The 20,253-nt window shown below is 26.9% G+C and overlaps 1 protein-coding gene across 6 annotated transcripts in view; it reads right to left on the bottom strand.

Annotated features, from left to right (window-relative positions):
* The window catches only part of LOC132920207 (rhotekin-like), a 34,747-nt gene continuing 14,494 nt past the window's right edge, over positions 1-20,253 (bottom strand). For 3 of the 6 annotated variants that reach the window (XM_060982401.1, XM_060982398.1, XM_060982399.1), the window contains exons 2-9: positions 3,595-3,776; positions 3,296-3,511; positions 3,051-3,230; positions 2,862-2,956; positions 2,552-2,772; positions 1,524-1,678; positions 1,351-1,463; positions 1-1,018 (exon numbers count right to left, since the gene is read on the bottom strand). In XM_060982401.1, coding sequence (XP_060838384.1) covers positions 801-1,018; positions 1,351-1,463; positions 1,524-1,678; positions 2,552-2,772; positions 2,862-2,956; positions 3,051-3,230; positions 3,296-3,511; positions 3,595-3,776 — 1,380 coding nt within the window. In that variant the 3' untranslated portion in view covers positions 1-800. Of the gene's footprint in view, positions 1,019-1,350; positions 1,464-1,523; positions 1,679-2,551; positions 2,773-2,861; positions 2,957-3,050; positions 3,231-3,295; positions 3,512-3,594; positions 3,777-13,070; positions 13,252-16,788; positions 16,992-20,253 lie in introns of those variants that run through there. The other 3 variants (XM_060982396.1, XM_060982397.1, XM_060982400.1) reach the window with 3 other exon arrangements.

The following is a 20,253-nucleotide window of genomic DNA, read 5'->3' as shown; positions in this document are numbered from 1 at the left end:
TTATGGATATATAAAGTATATTTGTATATCTAATACGGATGTTCTTCGTTAGAGATGGCACTATATTCCACCCATGGTATTTTTGGCTTTAATTGAATAATATTTGATATAATACACCAGAATTGTACGCCAATATACATATATGTTTAATGTCCTTGTATGTGTACACAAGGTGTAAGAAAGAATGTATAGCCTTAACAAATATGGACTACTAAATTATACACACTTGACACAATCTAACAATCAGTAAAAAAAACATAGTTATTACTCATTATTATAATTATTACATCAATACTTTCAAATTATACTTAAATTTAATATAAAAGCTATAGAATTAACTTAGCATGAAAAATGGGATATATTATGGTGATGAATTTACCAATTGGACACATTTGAAATACAACAATTGTCATATTATTAAATAATGATAAAAATAAAAAATAAATAAAAAAAAGTTCTTGTTTTATAATTCTAAAATAATAATAAGTATTCATTTTATACAATTAAATTTAATACTTTTGTTACAAGTCTTAAAGACACTTGAATAAGAGAGGGCTATACTTCAAATGATAATATGCTTAAAAATAAAATGAATAATCAATGAAATAGTACACATGGGAATAGGTACAAAATAGATAAAAATGAGTAATAATAAAATTATTAGAATTTAGCTCTTTTAAAATTTAACATTAAGCAGGTACAAAAATGGTAAATAAAGGTATAAAACTAGGAATCTTAATAAGGTGTAGCCCACTCCAGTATGTATATCATAATGAAGAAATAGAAACTTTGTGTGCCAATCACGTTTTTCTAGAAAACGGCCAATGCAATCGTTTTTGAGTTCCACTACTGCTCACAGTTGATGATGACGATGAGGACGAGTTTGAGCGTAAATTATGAGACACAGAACTGGTGGATGAACATGAGCTAAGACTGCTAGTAGACACTTGGCCTCCGTTGGAAAACATATCCATTACACTAGGCCTGTTCTTATCGCGGCTGTTCTTATCAAAAGATTCTAAACATAGAAGATTAAATACTTTTAGTAAGTAATTAAGATTAATAAAATCATGCTTTGCATAAAATGTATTATAATATAGCAAACATTTAATTTGATTTTATAATATAATCTTACTACATATGGTTTTGATTTTATTAATACAAATTTAATATCTTTTTTTTTTATTGAATCAATTAGTATATTAATTATAAGTAGGTATTGAAAGTAATATGAACATTTAAAGATATAAATATTAGTTCCAATATTTACACTACTTTAAGTTTAGATATTTCATTACCTACGCAAGCAATATTCGAGAATATAAATATAAGTTTATTGAGTTGATTTACCTAATAGTGGAGTTTCATCATAAAGTGATCCTTGTCGCTCTGGTTTAACAAATGAATGCCTGTTAGTTTCTAGTAATTGTACTTCCATGACATTTTCAGCTGCTTTTTTCCATCTAAGAAAAGAAATTCATTACATTTAAAAATCATTTCATGACCATATGAATACACCTTACTTGTAATGTTCTTTGGTATGTTGTACTAAATATTTCAGCCAATTACCCTTCTCTTCACCGTTTTCCACTGAAAATATAAATGATACTGTTCGCTTCTCAGATTCATTGGATATTTCAATTTCATTATTAGTCTTTAGCGCTCGAATTACTGTATTCTAAATGAAACAAAACAAAATATTGTAATGCTATATTAATATAGTGGAGTAAAAAAACAATAATTAACCGATGGTAAAAGTTTATGAGAAAATTATATCTATAATTTTAAATACCTACGAGTTATTTTTACATAAAATTAATCCTTTGGTCGGAACTAAACATTTGTACTAACCAATACTTGCAACACCCATAACAATCTGAAGACTAAAAACCCATACAACCCAAACATTTTTTTCAAACACAACATAATTAAAATAAAACATTTAATTTTTACAACATAATAATCACGTGGTTTGGTCTTTGAGTGTATTTTTTAAATTGTATTCAATTTTATAGTTTGTTTTTAATAATAATTATGGATAGGTATAGATTATGTTAAAACTCTTAAGTGAAATAAACTGTTTATGGTCTAGGTACTATCTAAATGGACATTTTGTCTAACTATCAAATAATCGATAATTATAATTATGTATTAAATATTAATATGTCATTAATATTTTAAGAAAAATCCTCATTTAAAATCGAGATTAAAATGGGACGTTAGATATAAAGAAATAAAAGAAAATATAATTTCTAAATGAAATTTTGACCTGAAAACTTAACTTTTAGGTATCACCTAGGATAGAATAATGGTTATAAGCTCTAATAGAATGTTTATTACATGTTTTATTTCGGTGTATCTGAACATCGAAAACACAAATAAGTTATTCGAATACTAAACTCTGTTTTTAGTAATGGAAAATCTAATTGATGTATATTTTCAAGTTCAAATTATAAAAGTTATTTTTATGCACTTTATTTGTCGATCAATCGTAGAAGTTATTAAGCTTATTATTATTTCTGATTCGAACACACTGATTAACGTATTATACCTTATCAACGCGAAATGAATTTTGGGGTGGTTGAGATTTTGCTTCTTCTGCTGTTGACCATACCGATAATTCAAATGCTTGGAGACTGGCCCATGAGGTAGATGACTCGTTTCGTGGCCGTACACACCCTGAATATACCGGAGACGATATACATTGGGGCTGTGCAGCCAGCCGACAACAAAAATGACCAAATAGAGGTAACTGGTTATTACGATTTTCTGCTGGTATTAAATTATAAAACCATTATTTATCATTACAAATATAATATATATTTTCGGCAGCCTTTATTACATTGTTTTGTTTTACTTACGAGTGCTCTCGATTTTCATATCGTGCGTATGTACTCTGTCATCCACTTCTTCTAAAGTCAGTTTGGCTGATGCCATTAGTTCAAAATTAGGTCCACTAAAATGCGTTATAATACACTTTAATACAGAATACTGATATAAAAATAAAACATCTGTACAAAATTTGTACGTTATAAATGTTTGAGACTTACATTTTACCGCTATTCAGTTCGTCTCTCAGCGTGGCAGCCAACTTCTTACCAACCGTGCGGCTTATGGAACTGTGCAACGTGTTTTTAATTTTCCTCGGCGTGCTAGCAATCGAAAAATCGTCGCGCAGTACATGGGCATATACTTCTAAGTCGAGTTTGAAATCCGGTCCAACGTTTTCACTGCACCAGTAAATTAAAAAAAAAAAATAAGAAATATTCTTGAAACTTTAAAACACGTGACTTACAAGAGCAATACGTCGTTAAACGTAACGTCGGTCATGGATCTGTCTACCGGGAACATAAGGCTGGTATCGTACAGCTGTGTGCCGATTTTGGCCAAACAAAACACCGCGAATCGCCTATAGTCGCCTTTATTCTTGAAATGATCCGTATCCCGCCACATTAACGGGAGTCGCAAGTCGGAAAGCGACACCCGAGCCTTGCCACCGTTCCATCCGATTCTAAAAGAATACAAAATACCGATGGGTTGTATACGGTATAACCTCGTTGATTTTACAATAATGTATAATTCATTAATACATACTGTGGGGGTTCTCGGCTTTTCCGGTGTAATTCGGCGATGTAAGCAGTCATTCTTTCGTTAGAAGTCAACAAACTCTTGGCGGCTTGCAACGATTGAGTTTGGTGTTTGCAGGCGGCAAGGAGACGAGTTGTACCCTCGCGCATTTTCATTTCGAATTCCATTTTTTGTTCCAATTCGTAGTCCTGTTCAAAATAACAAAAATAAATCACAACAATTATATAAGTACAAAATAAAAAATAAATACACGCGTGCCAATGAACCCAACAAAATATAGAGCAATAATCAACAATGCTTGTGGATAGCGAGAACATAATATTTCATTTACCTCATGTATTTATGTGTTCCGGACTACTGAAAGTTTCTATAGTTAAAATTTATAAGACATATCCCAAATACAACACACAGTTATAGTTTAAATGGACGATAAAAAAACTGCGTATCTAAAGATTTGTGTCAAGCCAATTTTTAAACTACGTTTTTATGTCACCATAAATAAACATAATCACAGTAACACTATACGTATTTTAATAGGTTGAAAACTAATAAAAAGAAACACGAATAGCGTGTGCAAAAAATTCAATTTCTGAATTTCTCAGGTTCGATTTTACACAAAACCATATTTTTATAACCTTATTTTAATGATTTATACGTGATGTTTTTTTAGCATAACTACTTCAAGTTAATAGTTGTAAATCACTCATATTTCGTAAATTTAAAAAAACATATGTTATATTAATTAACCTCAAAAGGGAAGAATAGTACGTTTTCGAGTAACAATAAAAAAATACAATCACAATGACCATTGATGTATGTAACTATATTATATGTAACTATAAATTATACGTATATAGTATATACCTATATTATAAAAAATACGTTGACATCAGCTGGCCTACCATATACATTATACATAACATATCAATATACAGTGTTGGTACCTAAATAGAAATAATATAGCGTGATTTTTAAAGGTCAAAGGATAAAGTTACACATTGCAACGACAAATTATTGAGGATAAATTCAGCTGTATATTTTCATGCATAGAACGAAAAGGTCAGAGTAGGAAGTTAGCTGTTAATAGACGTATACTAAAGGCTATTTTGATATACTTTTTATACTTATATAACATAGGTATTTCGTATTTAACCAATTAGGTCATAAGTGTATAACAAATAATCAGTTCCAATGATGACTTCTGTGGAACATAAACCAAAAAAAATATGTGTGTATAATATTTATGTTTATATTTAATAATATAATAACACACACAGCGTAGAATTCACATTAGAAACGGTTTTATTGTAAAAGTGTGTAGTATTTAACAAAGTGAAATTAAATATAAATAATGCGGTATAATTTAATTATAAAATGGTTTACAATTACCTTATTATTATATATGTAACTAATAGTTTATAACCGAATAATTGTATTAGTTATAGGTACAGATATTTTTAAAATACCTAATTAATAAATATAGTTATGACGCTTATAATTTTTAAGTTATAACTTAATATATTACTATGGCCTACGATTAATACTAGATAAATATTTTTTTCAACAGGTACCTAGAAAACATTTAATTAATAAAATACCAATATAAAAATATTATATGATACATAATTTTTTTTTTATTGGTATTTAAAAACTTGAATACAATGAATTTTAAACAGCATTGATTTATAATTAAAATTGGAATGATACATTTATTAATTGAACTGTGATCGAGATAAAAATGTAAAATACAATAAATATATACCTAGGTACAAACAATATTCCCGCATTTTATCTTTCTGATCACAACGAACATCCCGTAAAAATGTAGTAAGGGTGGTCCGGGAATAAGAAGGATATACAGTTACAGGAAGTTAAAGAACCAACACCAATATCCTGTATCGTCTTGGCACGTGAGCACGTGGCTACGATAACATCTGTGGGCTTTTTGTATTTAGGTACGGCGCAGATGATAATAAAATTCAAAACACGTGTGACACCATGACTATATACTTCAAAAAAATAAAGAGTGAAAAACTACAGTTTAATCCATACAAAAGTATATTGAGAAAAAAAACCATACAAATTTTCACTTTTTATCCCTTATTTTTTTATAGATAAAGAGCGACAAGTAATAAATTTAAGTTAAACGATTTTAGCTCAAAATTTGTTGTCTTCCAGAAACACACTCAAAAACAGTTCTATGTATTTTCGTGACTATAAAAAAATAAATGCTGGTTGGTTTGTAATACAAATTATTATAGTAAAGAGAACTAATCTTGAAAAATTATCAACACATTTGTAGTATAGGCATATATTTAAAGATGAACAGAAAAAACAACAAATTACTTTGAACTATAATTAGCATACTTTATAGTTGTTAATTGAAAGTGGTGAATTGTGTTTATTATGATAATTTTAAGTATTTTTATTCAGGTTCAACTCAGAATAAAAAAAAATGGACTTTATTATGTGATTCAACACCAAATTCGTTTGATTGTAAATTTATTCAAATTATTTAAGTACAGCTAATTATTATTTCTAAATAATTTAAAACCATTGATTATATACCTACCTATCAAATCCATAACATGAAATAACATTAAAATAAGTACATTTTAATTAGCTCAGATTTATTATTGTTTATTATTAATATAGCTATATACCAGCTCATTGTATCTATATGATCATAGTCCACCTTAAAATAAGAAGAAAAACGGTATAAAACAAATGTGTTATATATTTTTGATGACTCAAAAAATGAAATAGTTTATTTATAATTTAATTTATTTTATAAAATAAGTTAAACTGAATGTAAAAAATGTGAAGGTAGACAAGATAAACACAATAAACTATGTTTATTTTCTTAGCAGTAATTTAAAAATTATTAATATGTACCTATTTAGGTTGAAAATCGACATACATTTGAGTTATTTGTATAGAAAAAGTAATGAATATAAGAAAAAGAAATAATAAACAAATTTATTTACTATCAATTGCCGCAAACTTGAATATAGATCGTAATAACAGTAAAATAATATAATATTGGGAAAACGTGTCAGATACAAAAACACTGAAGTTTTTTTCCACACAGACAACACATAAAAAAATATTGATAAAGCAGTTAAATGTTTAATAATAAAATTGATGACGCGTGCATATATTTTTGAACAAAACGGAAATTAGAATTTTGTAATAGGAGACAAAATGGTACTTTTAGAACTGATACTATTTGTTTTTTTTTGTCTGTAGTGAAGATGTATGTTTTTCCATTGTATCTATGCTTATTTGATGTCTACCACTGTGACTGGGCAATATGCCACACATGACTCACCGACATCAGTTGTTTTTTGATTAATTAATGCAAATGAGTGTGTTAATAATAATTAAATAAATATCAACGGCGATGGTTCGGAAACGGTCCATACAAATTTATTGTGAATACAATAATTACCTTCTTTTTAACATGCACGTACTCCACGAACCAAATTATATTACCATCTAATTTTATAATGTAATTGTATAAAATCTGTTATTTAATTACTGCAGGGTTGAACATTAACTAAAAAGTAATACATTTAACATTTATTTTTATTTTTCTAACATTAAAAGTAAATATAACGACAATTAAATAGGTAACTACATCTTAAAGCAAGACGTAACAGAATCATATGATGTATAGTTCAATACCTGTATAATGTCTTCATCGATTAAGAATATCACATATAATTCGGCACAATAGAAGGTTTACAAATGGAAGTGGGCGAATACATACATCTCAGTACCTAGGCTTATTCATTGCATGTGTTATTCAATGGAAAGTATTATAAAAAATAGTAGTGAGACTAGTTATAACAGAAACATGTAAAGAAATAAGTTATGATTTCTAGATGAGTAATTGATATCTAAAATGAATACCAACGACATATTGTTATAATATAAAGTTATTAGATTAACAGAAAGAGAAAGAGACAGACTACAAGCTTAGTTAAAATAAATTCTTAAATATGATATTTTTTAACATTTGAATTTTATTATTGGTACAAAAATAAAAATAAACATACATTATGTATATGTAATATTAAATGTTGATATTTTTTAATATAAATTATATACGTAAAGTAAAAATAAAGATTTGGCATATTATATAAGTTATATTTAAAGAGATTATTAATTAAGAAAATATTAAATGTTAACGAATATATTAATACATTTTTATCTTTTAATATGATACAAAGAAGACATTTACTTAAACGATAAATTAGAATAGTCAAATAAAGCTAATTGAGGCACAACATTAGCATATCCCCATATAGTGTTTAAACATTAAATAATACGTTATATCTTATAAATACCATTAAAATATTTAAAATTATCACGCAATTCTATAATCGGTTACATCGATTAGTATAAATGTTACAAGTCTCTCAAAGTCATAACTCAAAAGTAATTAGGTATCACAAGAGTTGAGTTTTGACTTAAGTAAAAGTAGAATTTCACAAAAATATTACCATAATGTCCTTAGCTATATAATATATTACTTTGAAGTATCTTCGTTTTTACTATTGATTACATTCAATTTTAACTGCTTTTGAAATCGGATATGTTGAAAAAATTTCTTATCAAATATTTTATTAGCTTGACTATTACATATTTGCCATATATTCGATACCGGTTATTACGACGGTGCCACTCTAGTTTCCGGTTTTTAATATTATTCGAACATAATGAATGACTGCGTGTTTTAACGTTTTTAAAAATATCTATACAACTATGTATATATCTGTATATTATTAACAATTTATACGTACAAATATAGTATAAATGCACTTTCTTCTCGATGCCAATTTTCTGTTTTTCATTATTTTATATATAACAATTATACGTAGGTATAAGATATGCATTTTGAAAACCTGATTAACGCCATGTCATGCACAAACAAATAGAAAAAAATTGGTTTGCGCCCAATACATTTAATAATATATGTATAGGAACATCAGTCCTTGTAGTAAATAGGTTAAAATATTTTGTTATATAGTAACGATAACGGTGCAGCAGAGACTTCAGCGGAAAAACGATATTATTTGGAAGTATTAATTAACGGTTGCGGAAATCGAATACGCGCAGTACATATAATATAAAATAATAATAACGGTTTGTTCGGGGACCACGTTATATACATATTACATATAATAATTTAATTCCGAGCACATATAAAAAAAATTATCGTGCCTAATAAACCGTATGATGTTTGTGCGATATAGGTGCAGAGTTAATGCATGTGCCTATATTGTGCCTATATATTATATACACAGGCCACGGGGTGGTTCTTTTACCGCAAACTATCGGGTAATATCACGAGTAAAGTAATTTTTGAATTACTATTTTTATGAAACGAAGATATGAGTACTATTTTACATTTTTCTACATATTATATTGGTTGATTTGAGATAAAAAGTAATCGCGATTACTCACAACCTGTATAATAAACTCCGCGATGGTGGAACAGTTTGAGTCATAATAACAACAAAAATAAAAATATAATAATAATAATATGCATTCGGCTGCAGCAAGTTGGTCGTCGGAGATTCCGGTCACGAGAGTTTATCGTTGAGGTGACTGACTATAACATGAAAAAGTACCTATATACTGCAATGCGCGTTGGGTAAATCGGCGGTGCATTGTCCAGCGCAGAAACCTTCCCATTGTGCCGATCGCGTATGGTGATGGACGACGATTATAATACGCATGTAGGTACGCATATTGTGTCCGTACGGGGGCCGTGGCGATCAACTCGTGTGATCGTATGTAACAATAATAATACATAATATACCTATAACGATGAAGCGTAGTAATAATAATGGTTTGTCGAATCATAACGGGTCTTTTCCATTATTATTTAACGAACTCTGCGACCGATGTCGACGGGCATGGCGAATTTTGCCGGACCGTACCCACGCGGACTCTAACGAAAAGAAAAAAACGGATCACTAAACGACGGTGTTACGACGAAAAAATAAAGATATTCTACGTTATAATTATAAAAATATAAAAAATACCGCAATCACGATGCATCCTATCATTAAGCAAAGGAACGGCGATAATATATATGTAGATATATATTAAAAGTTTTTTATTTCGAGAAGTGAAATTTTTTTTGTAGTTTAAGAAATATGCAAACAACGATGGGTATGGTTTTTTTAAACTTAAAATAAAAAAAACACTGTGCTATTTTACAGGTAAATATGCATAACCAACCGTCCGATTTATATCACGCAAAAAAACGATAAAAAAAAATATATATATATAAACATATACACAAGTCTTATTATAGGTTCAATTATAAATTATTACCCTTATTTCTAAATCATTATGTAAATGGAAAAATAAAAAACCGAACAAAAGCAAAAATCATCAATTATTTTAATAATCACGATAGTGACTATAATGATTATAATCTTCATAGACCCATAGTAATGTTTTTACTTGAAAATTTGTTAATTTGTAATAATTATACTACAAAGTATTTATGGTCAATAAAAATTGATAAACATTTTTATTATGAAACAATTATAAATAATGTATAACTATAGATTAGATACCTAGTACAAAATATAGCCTTCATTTGTAAATTACTAAATTCAGAAATTGCATAAAATAGGATAATGCAATAATTGATCCAGAAAAAACAAACATTAAATACGGTGCTATATCGGTATATTTCAGTTTAGTGTACCTATCGGTCACGGACAAATTGACATAAATAAACCTAGTATAGCTTTAAATTAACTAATTAGACCGAAATTGGACGTAGCACTTTTCTCTAAACTTTCCTGTTTTTAAAAACAGTCACCAAAACTCATCAAAATCATTTTTGTGTAATTTTAGGGTCTATAAGCTACAAAAATAAATAAATTCCCTTTGGTTGTATATTTGAAATTTTGAAAAAAAAAACTAAATCAAAATTATTATAATTTATTTAAAAAAAAAAAATACAGTTAATTTTTTTAAATTATATTTCTGTAACCAATGACAATACAAATAAGAAATTATTCGATCGTCATGAATCAAAACTAAAAAAAAGAAGCTACCTTTAAGGGTTTAAAAAAGTAGTTAAAACACCCCTGGCTCTCAAGGAATCTATCGATATAACTTTTAATTTTTATTAAATCGGTCCAGTATAGTTTCTGAGATAGATCATTTGATAATACAAACCATTTCATGAACAGATTAAAAACAATAAAAACTAATATCAACAAAATCATATGTCATTGTCTATATAATATTCTTACCTTTAAATTTGATAATAGGTAAATTTACTCTAATATTAAAGCTAACATTACAAAATGTATTCTGCTGAATGACAATTTGTTATGACTTATGATGTACGTTAGTAAGACAGGGACAACACATGCGGGTATGGTGTCCTCTTAATATCAAAATAATCATAAAAATACACAAATGGTATAAAAATTATTTGCAAAGATATAATATAAAAATTCGTATAGTTAGTGAAATACGCGTGTTTAAACCTAATAAGTAAATTAAATGTGTGGAAAAATAAGGTAATGACGATGACTGAATTTAAAAATTTTAATATATTTATATATAATAAAAATCTTGTAAAATATTAAAATAAATACCTACAATATGAACTAATATGTATAGTAAACCTTCCTTAGCGATAAGTTTATTTTTTAAATATGTATGTATTTGTACCCTGGAGTAGATGTAATAAGTGAATATGAAATAAAACAGCGGATTGCTTGACAAACGAAGCCACTAAAGTGGCGACACTACCTCTATATTGTTTTTATTTAATTTCTAACCGTTTAGGTTAGATTGTGTAATTTTGTGTGTTAGTTATTTGAAATTAATATTTTAAGCATAATTAGACATGCGTTTAAAGCTTTGGTTTTAATTTGATGTTATTAGGTAAGCCAATGATGGTGACTAAAAAGTATTTAATCAATTGGGAGGAGAAATTATAATATTATCCGAAAATATCTCAGCCCTCAGACCAAGAAACAACACGCAGGCGAATATGATGGTGTATGGTTATGGTATGGTCAATATGTTATGCAAGGACTTAAATTTATTTAGGTACTTTGAATCGCCATTTTTTTGTACTATAGACAGTCATGAGTTCAATGTTTATGGTAGCATATAAATGTTTTATGAATTTGTTTATAATAACCTCTTTAGTTATACAACAATAAATTATGATAATATATAATCCTATATATTATATTATATTATATTATATAATCCTTAATAATTATTTTATATTTATCAAAAAATATAACTATTTATGCAAAAACTAATTTAACAATAGTTTAGTAAATTTATTTGGGATACAGACCACATATTATGTAATACGTGTATTGTTAAAAATCATTATCATTAAGCACTTCCTATTAAAGTTGTTTATCATTATTTATGTAAAACGATTCGTGCGAAAAAAATTCGCAAATGATAATATTACAATCATTCATAAAAATAGTATAATATATAATATATTTGGTAATTATACTAAATATAGTTTAACACATTTTTTGTTTATTTTTTTATAAATATTGATGAGAAAATTTTAGTTTGGTCAAAAAATTTGAAAATATATATGTACAAAATTTATAAGTTATAACCAAATAACCTAAAAAAAATTTATTTTTTATTTATAAAAGATATTTAAAATTTGTATACACAGAATAATAGGTACAATAAAAAAATTAAAAAAAATAAGATAACATAGAATACTAGACATGGAAACATGATGGAAAAAAAGAGTCCATCGACACTATACCTACTTCCAATTACAATTTAGGGGGAAATATTTAAATATAACGATTTACTTTATTGACATAATAAGTTTAAATTTGGATGAAATGAGATGTTTAAACGAAAAATAATGATGTTAGTAATTTTTTATAATTAAAAAATATTATTCTTGATTACTTAAAACTTTTAACATGTATTATTATATATAAGTATATAACTACCTATATACAAATAATGAAATTTTCAAATGCAATTATGTTTTTGGCAAAAATTAATTCATTCTACCGTATTACCATGATAGAAAAATTGTTCACTATAATAGCAGTATAAATATACATAGTAGGTAATAGGTATATCGGCTGGCTATATTGTCTTCGCTCAAAATCGTTTTTTCTATGAAATGATTTATTATTGATTGTTCAAATTAAACATAACATTTAATAGTTACTTATTCAATGATTAGGTAAACACTACACCTACTGTACAGTAGGGCGATACCTACTTACCTCCTTTTTATACATGTATTTTAAATAATTATCGTGTATATCATCTAATAGACCTTATTTTTAATACGTATTATGTATAAAAAAAAAAGTATATTATATTTTCAATAATAGATAACAACGTTAAACTGTTAAATCAATTCCGTCACTAGAACAATATAATATACGCTTTAAATGTTTTTAACAATTTGTTTTGGTTCTTACCTTAAGATTATGAGCAATTTGTTTTATATAAAACATTTCCATGTCTTGTATAACATTTGGTTTTCCACTGGTTTGATTTCCGGTGGTCTCCAAATAAGCGGAATTTCGGCGTTTATCTTTCAGCGTTAGAGCGGCCAATGGCGGAAAACACGAATTCATGGCCGATGGTCAAATTTGACTACTGTAAAAGGGACGCATGGAATTTTACACTTTGGCAGAAACAAAAGTGGAGAGAAAATTATTAAGTCCTGAAGTGGATCTGATCCAAATCAGCAGTGTATCTCTCTATTTTAGTCGTCGCCATCGTCGTGCGTCGAGTCGTTGTAACGTCTAACATTTTATTATATCCTATCGGTCAAAACCACGGTGTATATGTACTTAAACGCAGAGAATAATGGTTCGCATGAATTACCAAAAACAAAAATTAGAACGTCGACAACAGAAAGGAGCTCATTCTTCTTTGATCACAAAGGGCACATGCCGTGCTTATTAATAAACAATAAACATTAAGAATAAGTTATAATCATTTTTCTTCCACTATTATGTACAAGATTTTTAAAACAAAGTCTTGAAATTCTAAACTACACTTTTAATTGTACAGCATCAAGATTATGGTTTTATTAGGATGTACAGACTACAGACGCATAAAATCATGTTTAGAATGTTTAAATGTACACAAAAGAAAATTTAAAAAAAACACGCGGTCCAAAAAAAAAAACGAATGATTAAGGGAAAAATACACAGAATTATAAAATTTAAATAATATTAGTTTAACGAAACAATCAGCCGTTAAAATAAAAGGTTAAGAAATATTATCCTTATAATACCCCGTAATGCAATATAAAATATCGGTTCTCAATAAATAACGTCATAACGAAATACAATATACATATTATAACTATTTAGTATGGCTACGTATAATATATATAAATTAATTAGATATGTATCAAACCCAACAATAATGTCTCTATTACATGGTGCACATTGAACTTGGTACACCGAACTTTAGCTTAGTAAACAAAAAAATTATTGATGTTAGTATACATTGTTTGCTTATTAAAAAGAGATAGAAAAATAAAATGTCACAATATCAGTTATTATTCAATAATAAAGTATGTTGTTGACATTTTCGGGTGACCTACATACCTATATATTAGGTACTTTGCCATTTCAGTACTGAAATTTTCATATTCCTAAAGCTTATAACAGCTGCTGAGCTGCATATCATAGCAATGTTTAATTTAATCTAATTTTGTTTTTAATTGATCAAATCATTTGTAGTTTAGGACTTCTAGGATAAACGGTTGATATTTGTTAATTTTTGCACGCAATTAATCAAAGGGGCCGTCCGGGGAATGAATCCTCGAGGAACAATACGTGTATCAAATTTCCTAGTCCAGCGTCCTTCTTGTTATTCATGAATTATTATTATGAGTACGACTTCGGACTTTCTAATTTATTTTTAAAAACTACTAACGACAATTTGAATGCCATTAAAATGGTATGAAATGAATAACTATTATTGTATTTATTCGGCCAAACGGATAAAATATATAAATGCTACAATACGAATCTTTTAAAAAATATGCAAGTTTTATAGTCCAATATTATTCATTTTCATTTAATTTAAAAAGATAAATATAAGTATAAATAAGATTATTACAGTTGAACGTAATTAAAAGTCAAAAGGATTAATATCAATATTATAATCAATAAATAATAGTGAATTGATGACTTTTTAAAACTATAAATAATTATTAATATATTATAACCTATTTATCTAACAAAATTATAATAAATATAAAATGTATCAATTCATGAAAAATGATAATTATATAAAATTGTTCAATAAATACTCTTGTTTCATATGAAATAAAGTTTAAAACTTGACTTTTAAATTATTAGTATCGATTATGTCAGTTACGAAGACCCTTAAGCCAATTTAATGATGTACAAAGGACGCTAAATAGTATTACACCGTGTACTATAAAATCTTTGTATAGTTGCATGTTTGGTTAATAAAAATGATACGTAAATAATAATTTTAAAAAACACCTAGTCCTCCAGACTAAGAAATATGTTTTATGTATAAATGTAATAGTTATAACTTATATTCATTGTTTCTATCTAAATTCCAACATTTATACTATTGAGCAGACAACATTATTTCATCAGAATACTAATATATAGCTAAGATGATACCTGCATTAAAAAAAAATACAATATGTTCTCGATAAACAGATAAGTAAACCAAATAAATTCGGAACAATCTCCTACACGTGTTTGCAGTTACTGGAATGATAACACGATAGTATAATATACACTGTGATAGGGAGAGAAACATAAAAGATAACATTTAAAAGCTTTCGGTCGTAAATACAAATGACTAGCAGTTGTAAGAAAACATTAATGAACTTGTAAACATATAAATATTATAAATCAAATATGATTCCTAAAGACAGCTATAGTAATGTTTTTAGGGTTTTGCCGCCCGGTTTCGTTCGCTATAGAAATGTCACGCGAAAACCGGTTCCGCACCTTTCACAGAGTATTGAGAAATATAAGCAAAAAAGTTCAGAACAATCAAATGGGGCCCATACAACCTTAAACAATATTTTATCATAATTATTAATTAAATTATAATAAAAAATATATAGTTTACTGTTGAAAACTTAAAATATTTGAGTCAAACGCGCACCATGCACCGCTTTGAAATATAGTTTATTTAATGTTAAACTATTCATATTGATTGACTTCGAGTATTGATTAACACTTAATACAATAAATTTGTTGACGGATGCATTATAAATTGTTTACAGTAATAAATTATGAAAAATAAACCTCTATCAAAAATAATAGTTATAACTTATTTGTTATTTGTATATTATGCTACATGATTTTATTTTATTTAAAATTTTAAGAAATTGATAGAATGTTTTACTTATAGGTGCATATATTTATACATGTATATTATAACAAACAAGAAAACATGAAGAATATTATTAGTTATTACCTTATGACTGAGCAATTTAATAATTCTATAAAAAAAAAAAGAATTCCAAATCCCAAATGTATTAAAATACTAAGAGATTGATTATTAAAAATTCGAGAAAACCTTATATTCACTTACGATTATCATTATATATATATATTATATAGGTACCTACTTAAAAATTAATTTTAATCACCTTTTCTCATACATACAAACACACGCGGTACACAATATATACAAACAAATATAAGTATACGAAAAAAGTATATTATGCAGCCGCAACGTATAAGTCACTCTAAAAACGCCACTTAATGTCTTACACACTTGAAATCTCAGCCTATAGAAAATGTTAACCTGCCTAGCTGGTTAAAGTAAAAACATACAAACGTACATCGTAAACTGTAAAGTAACGACCATTTGATCTTACCGCGTATCATATTATGTTCATATTTTACGAGTTGTTTTCGACGATAACGTCGAAACTAGAACGAATATTGCGAGGGTCGTAAATTTTTAGAAGAGAGTAAGCTGTTCATAGGTACACCGCGAATCAACTCTAAATCAACGGATAAACAGATGATAGAGGAAGACAACGTAAACAACGTATACGACTGATTTCGTAGGAGACTACGGCGACGACGCACAACAGATTATGATTTATATTAACCGAAATGCTGCAGGTGGTCATCTTCAAGATTTTATCGACCAAACTCGTGACAAACTTACATAATATTCAAAGCAGGACATCAATTAGTGAAACGACGGCGGCGAAGACGGTTTCCGTTTCTCGAATAATATAACAATATACGACACTATATTATGATACTATGCACTGCACTTTACTATCACTTATATCGCACAGGCATAAACACACGACAAAGGTGCGGCGGCCACTGGCACGAACGCACGACTACGGTACTACGCGCGAGGACCAATGTCGGACGCGGCGTGGGTTATTTTTATTCGGTACACGACACGCGACCTGCCGGCCGATGTAAGCACTAATCGCACAGCGAAGGAAACGATGATGTCATCGCCCACGATGATTGAAGACCAACAATGACGACTCGGTCGACTCGGATGCAAAATATTTTTTGTGGCATACTATCTAACTAGGGAGAAGATTCTTGCTGGTACATACGCGTATATGTATAATTTACATATAGCCTCCTCAAAAACATATTCACATTTTCACGTTTGGCAAGTAGGTCGAATAGGTCGATTAATTTTTGGAATGATTTCTCATATTTTTTAAATTAATTAAAAATCTAATTTTAATTTGGTCTTATTTTTAAAATGATTTGTGTATATTTTTGACTCAACTTGTCTAATTTAAAAAATAAAATATTTCGATAAATTATATCATGACTTATTCAATATAAATGAATAAGTTACAACATATTATCTTTCTGTCCATAAGCTTATTTTTATGATAATTGGTCAAACTCAATAAAATAAACACGACAATATTTAAATTTTGAGATAAAATAAAATCATACAAAAGAAGAAGGTGAAGGATCCTCTCCAATTCTGGTGTCCCGAAGATGTTCCAGTAATATATATGTATATGAGTATAATGAGTTAATAAAAAATACCTATATATTTATTGACCGATTTGAACTGACGACAAACAAACACAGGTTTTGATGATTTCATAAACATATACAACAGTTAAAATATATTTGAGTATACATTATACAGTCAAGTGCCCGTCATCAGAAGTCATATTATATTGGCTATAGATATACGGAGTAATATAATTCAAGAGAAAATAAGACACTTGATCCAGTGGCGTATTTAGGATTTAGGGTATATTATTATTTATTTATTTATTTCAGCAAAATCAATACCATTATTTCAATACAATAATCAAATTACAATAGTTAAATTATTACAATAATAATATATATAGCCATATATGCGTATTTAGTGAGAAGATATAACTAAAATTGTCGATGCCAAACGGTTCAAAATTGTATTACTTACTGATAGAGTGATAAATGGAAAAAATACATCTATAACTTTATAAAAATAACTAAAAAAAGGTAGGTTAAGAAGAGATGTCCCTCCCTCGCAAATACGTTATTATAACTTGAACAAATAAATTATTGACGCTTTAAAGTTAAGTCTAAAAGTCTCATGTACCTACTATTTTACTTCTATATTATACGACATTAAATCATACTGCTATTACTATCTACGTTTAATATATGTACAATCGTTCATTACCAGGTATTCGGGTTCAAACTAAAATTTTTGAATTTATGAAGTCTTTAAATTATTATTTTAAATATTATACAATCGATCAATTTAATACCATTATAAATTGAGTAAGACATTTCTAACGAAAAAGAATAAATTTAAAAATAATAATACAATATTAATTATAAAATATACCTAATATATTTGTATTATAATTTACTACAATATATATAGTCAATCAAATTATTGAACCTAATCGACATTGGATTTAAAATTATAACATAAAAATATGATATATATTTTATTATAAGATCGGCAGTCGTCTTTCTCCTTAACTTAAATTCAATAATATTATATAAATTTTTTCCAAAATGACCAGAGTGTAAAACTATAAAAGTAATTAATAAGTATGTATAATTTTGTGATACTATAATCAAGAATTGTATAAAGAACCACGAAAATATTTAGAAATATTTATATATTATAATTCTAAAATTTGAATCATTCTTATGATTAATGATGATGATTGATAAATGACCAAAAATTAACAATTATTATAACATTAACAGAAATATATTTTATTCAATTATAAAATTGATATATATTTGATATGATTTATAATAAAATAAATGTCAAAGTAGGTGGTACTATTGGTACTATAGTTATTACTAAAATTATAATTATTAATTATTAATCCAAGTACATAAAAATATACAATAATGGTAATAATATTATAATAATATTCATAATATTATCAAAAACATAAAAATAATTCTTGTACTAAAAGAAACATCAGAGTGACACACAATTCACATTCATATTAATAATTATTAATTTATATTTAAGTATCAAAATTATAAACAAAAAATATTCAAAATTTAATACAGACAATAAATTATATATCTATAGTGGAATGTGCGATGCAATAATTAGGTACGATTAGTGCATACGAATGAGTTTATACCTACAGCAATAAAAACAGAGAAACTCTCTAAACTAAACTAAATTGTCTTATCATAAATTTTTAAGCTTCAAGATATATTTTAGTTATATCGGAATGTTTGTGTATAAATAATAAATATATACCAAAAATTATATCATAATACATAGGAAAAAAACGAGTAAGAATCGTTTTATAATTAAATTACTACAAACTAAATGTTGCTTATGCCTGATATGCAATAAATTAATACCATTACATAATAATATATATATTTTATTATATTTGATAAAATAATCTAGACCTAATGTTTATATACGAATAAATAGTTAACTTCCTTAACTAGAATAAATTATCATAAAATAAATTTAAATAATTTAAATAACTTACATAAAAATCGTTGTGTAATACCAAACATACATATTTCATGTAAATTCATTCATTATATATGTAAAAATGTTCTTCTTCCCAAATACTTATAAAATCAATATACCTAATCAGTAATCAATAATATAATCAATGAATAATATACGTATATGCACCAGTCAAATCGTAATAAAGAAAGTTCTATCATTAATTTATGTATAATATATATTATATACACAAGTAAAATAATAATTCATTTACAATATGAAGTAGTTAAAATATATTGTATAAACTATATTTTATGTAGAATATTAAATTTTTAAATATTTATACGAAATCAATCAATTGTTCTTTGAAATAAAATGGATTTATAAGTATATAATACATATTTTAAAATTTTGATCGTTTAATCCATAATAATAAAAAATAAAAAATATATATATTTCATCATATTTTCAAAATGCAAAGATTAACCATTTTATTCAAGAATATATATTTTGTTCTGCCAAACGAACATTATGACGTTAACTTATATCATAAAGTATTAATCAATAGCGATGTAATCAATATAACTATTGGTAGTTTTTACCCTTAAACATGTTTCCTGATCATATTTCGTGAAAACTAACTTATACGTGTTCCATAATTCCAAGAATTAGGGTGTATTAGGGCTCCTATGAATC

This window comes from Rhopalosiphum padi, chromosome 2 (assembly GCF_020882245.1).
Source record: "Rhopalosiphum padi isolate XX-2018 chromosome 2, ASM2088224v1, whole genome shotgun sequence".
NCBI classification, from domain to species: Eukaryota; Metazoa; Arthropoda; class Insecta; order Hemiptera; family Aphididae; genus Rhopalosiphum; species Rhopalosiphum padi.
Note: the sequence above shows the minus strand (reverse complement) of the source record. Positions and strands in the feature narration are given on the sequence as shown.